Source organism: Chrysochloris asiatica, unplaced genomic scaffold, assembly GCF_000296735.1.
Source record: "Chrysochloris asiatica unplaced genomic scaffold, ChrAsi1.0 scaffold00627, whole genome shotgun sequence".
NCBI lineage: Eukaryota > Metazoa > Chordata > Mammalia > Afrosoricida > Chrysochloridae > Chrysochloris > Chrysochloris asiatica.
Genome location: NW_006409145.1, coordinates 264,382 through 265,585, shown reverse-complemented (window position 1 = coordinate 265,585; position 1,204 = coordinate 264,382). Strand labels below are relative to the sequence as shown.

Sequence of the window (1,204 nt, the reverse complement as noted above, 5' to 3'; positions counted from 1 at the left end):
GTCCATGATTCAAACTCATAATCCACTCTATGGAAACCCTATATAGGGTCATTATGGGTTGGAACTGACTTGATGGCATTTAACATCAACAACAACATAATTCTAGGTAACAGATATAATTTTTTTCATTTAACAAAACAAAATGAAAAATGCTCAGAGTATTAATAATTGCTAGATAGTTTTCAAAGGGTAGCTGGCCAAGAATTTAAAACCTGAAACGTAAAATTGTAAAATAAGGACTCTTAACTACTGCGCTGTATGCTTCTTGTCTGTATAATAATATCAAATAACTAGTGAAACTCTTTTAGTTGCGCCAAAATATAGCTATTATCAAAAGCAGCAACTGAGAATAAATCAAAGATTAAATCCTTTTAAGAGAGAAACATGAAAGACATACCCAGTATGACTTTACATATTTAACATCACTGCCATCTTAATTGCTTGCTGCTGTCTCTCTTCTACATAACTCTAATGTGAGTATTCTTTACTTCTTTGCTCCTAAGACTACAATTGAGTGGATTCAGCGTGGGGATCACAGTAGTGTAAAAAACAGGGCAGTAGTGGCAGCGCGATGGCAGCGGCGGCAAAGCTCAGACTCCCGCCTAGCTCTGGGCTCCGCGGTGGAGCCGGGAGAGCGCCTCCGCTCGCAGCCAGCAGCCGGGTCAAAGACGCCAGAGACCCGGGCCCCTAGGCGGCACCGCGAGCACTTGGGGCGGCACCAGCATCCACAGCCGAACTCCAAGATGGGAGGCAAGCTGAGCAAGAAGAAGAAGGGGTACAATATGAATGATGAGAAAGACAAAGACAAGAAGACTGAAGGCACAGGGACCGAAGCAGAGGCAGCCCCGAAGGAGAATGAGACCCAGGCGGTGTCTGAGACCACCGAGGTGAAGGAGGGCAAGGAGGAGAAGCCGGAGAAGGATGCCCAGGATGCTGCAAACAAGACCCAAGAGAAGGAGGGGGACAAAGACGCAGCCGTGGCCAAGGAAGAAGCCCCGAAGGCGGAGCCTGAGAACACAAAGGGGGCTGCAGAGGCCAAACTCGAGGCCTTGATGGATACAGAGCAAGAGCAGGCTGCAGCCTCGACCCCCGCTGCCCCGAAAGCGCCCGAGGCCAGTGCTGATGCCCAGGCCGAAACCACTGCAGCCACTCAGGTGGATGGTAAGAGCAAGGAGGAAGGGGAACCCAAAAAGACTGAGGCTCC

At 48.8% G+C, this 1,204-nt stretch overlaps 1 protein-coding gene across 1 annotated transcript in view; it reads left to right on the top strand.

The window, feature by feature from the left end:
* Positions 1-743: 743 nt before the first annotated feature.
* The window catches only part of LOC102834164 (brain acid soluble protein 1-like), a 5,092-nt gene continuing 4,631 nt past the window's right edge, over positions 744-1,204 (top strand). Inside the window, exon 1 of the mRNA XM_006877830.1 lies at positions 744-1,199. Coding sequence (XP_006877892.1) covers positions 744-1,199 — 456 coding nt within the window. The remainder of the gene's footprint in view (positions 1,200-1,204) is intronic.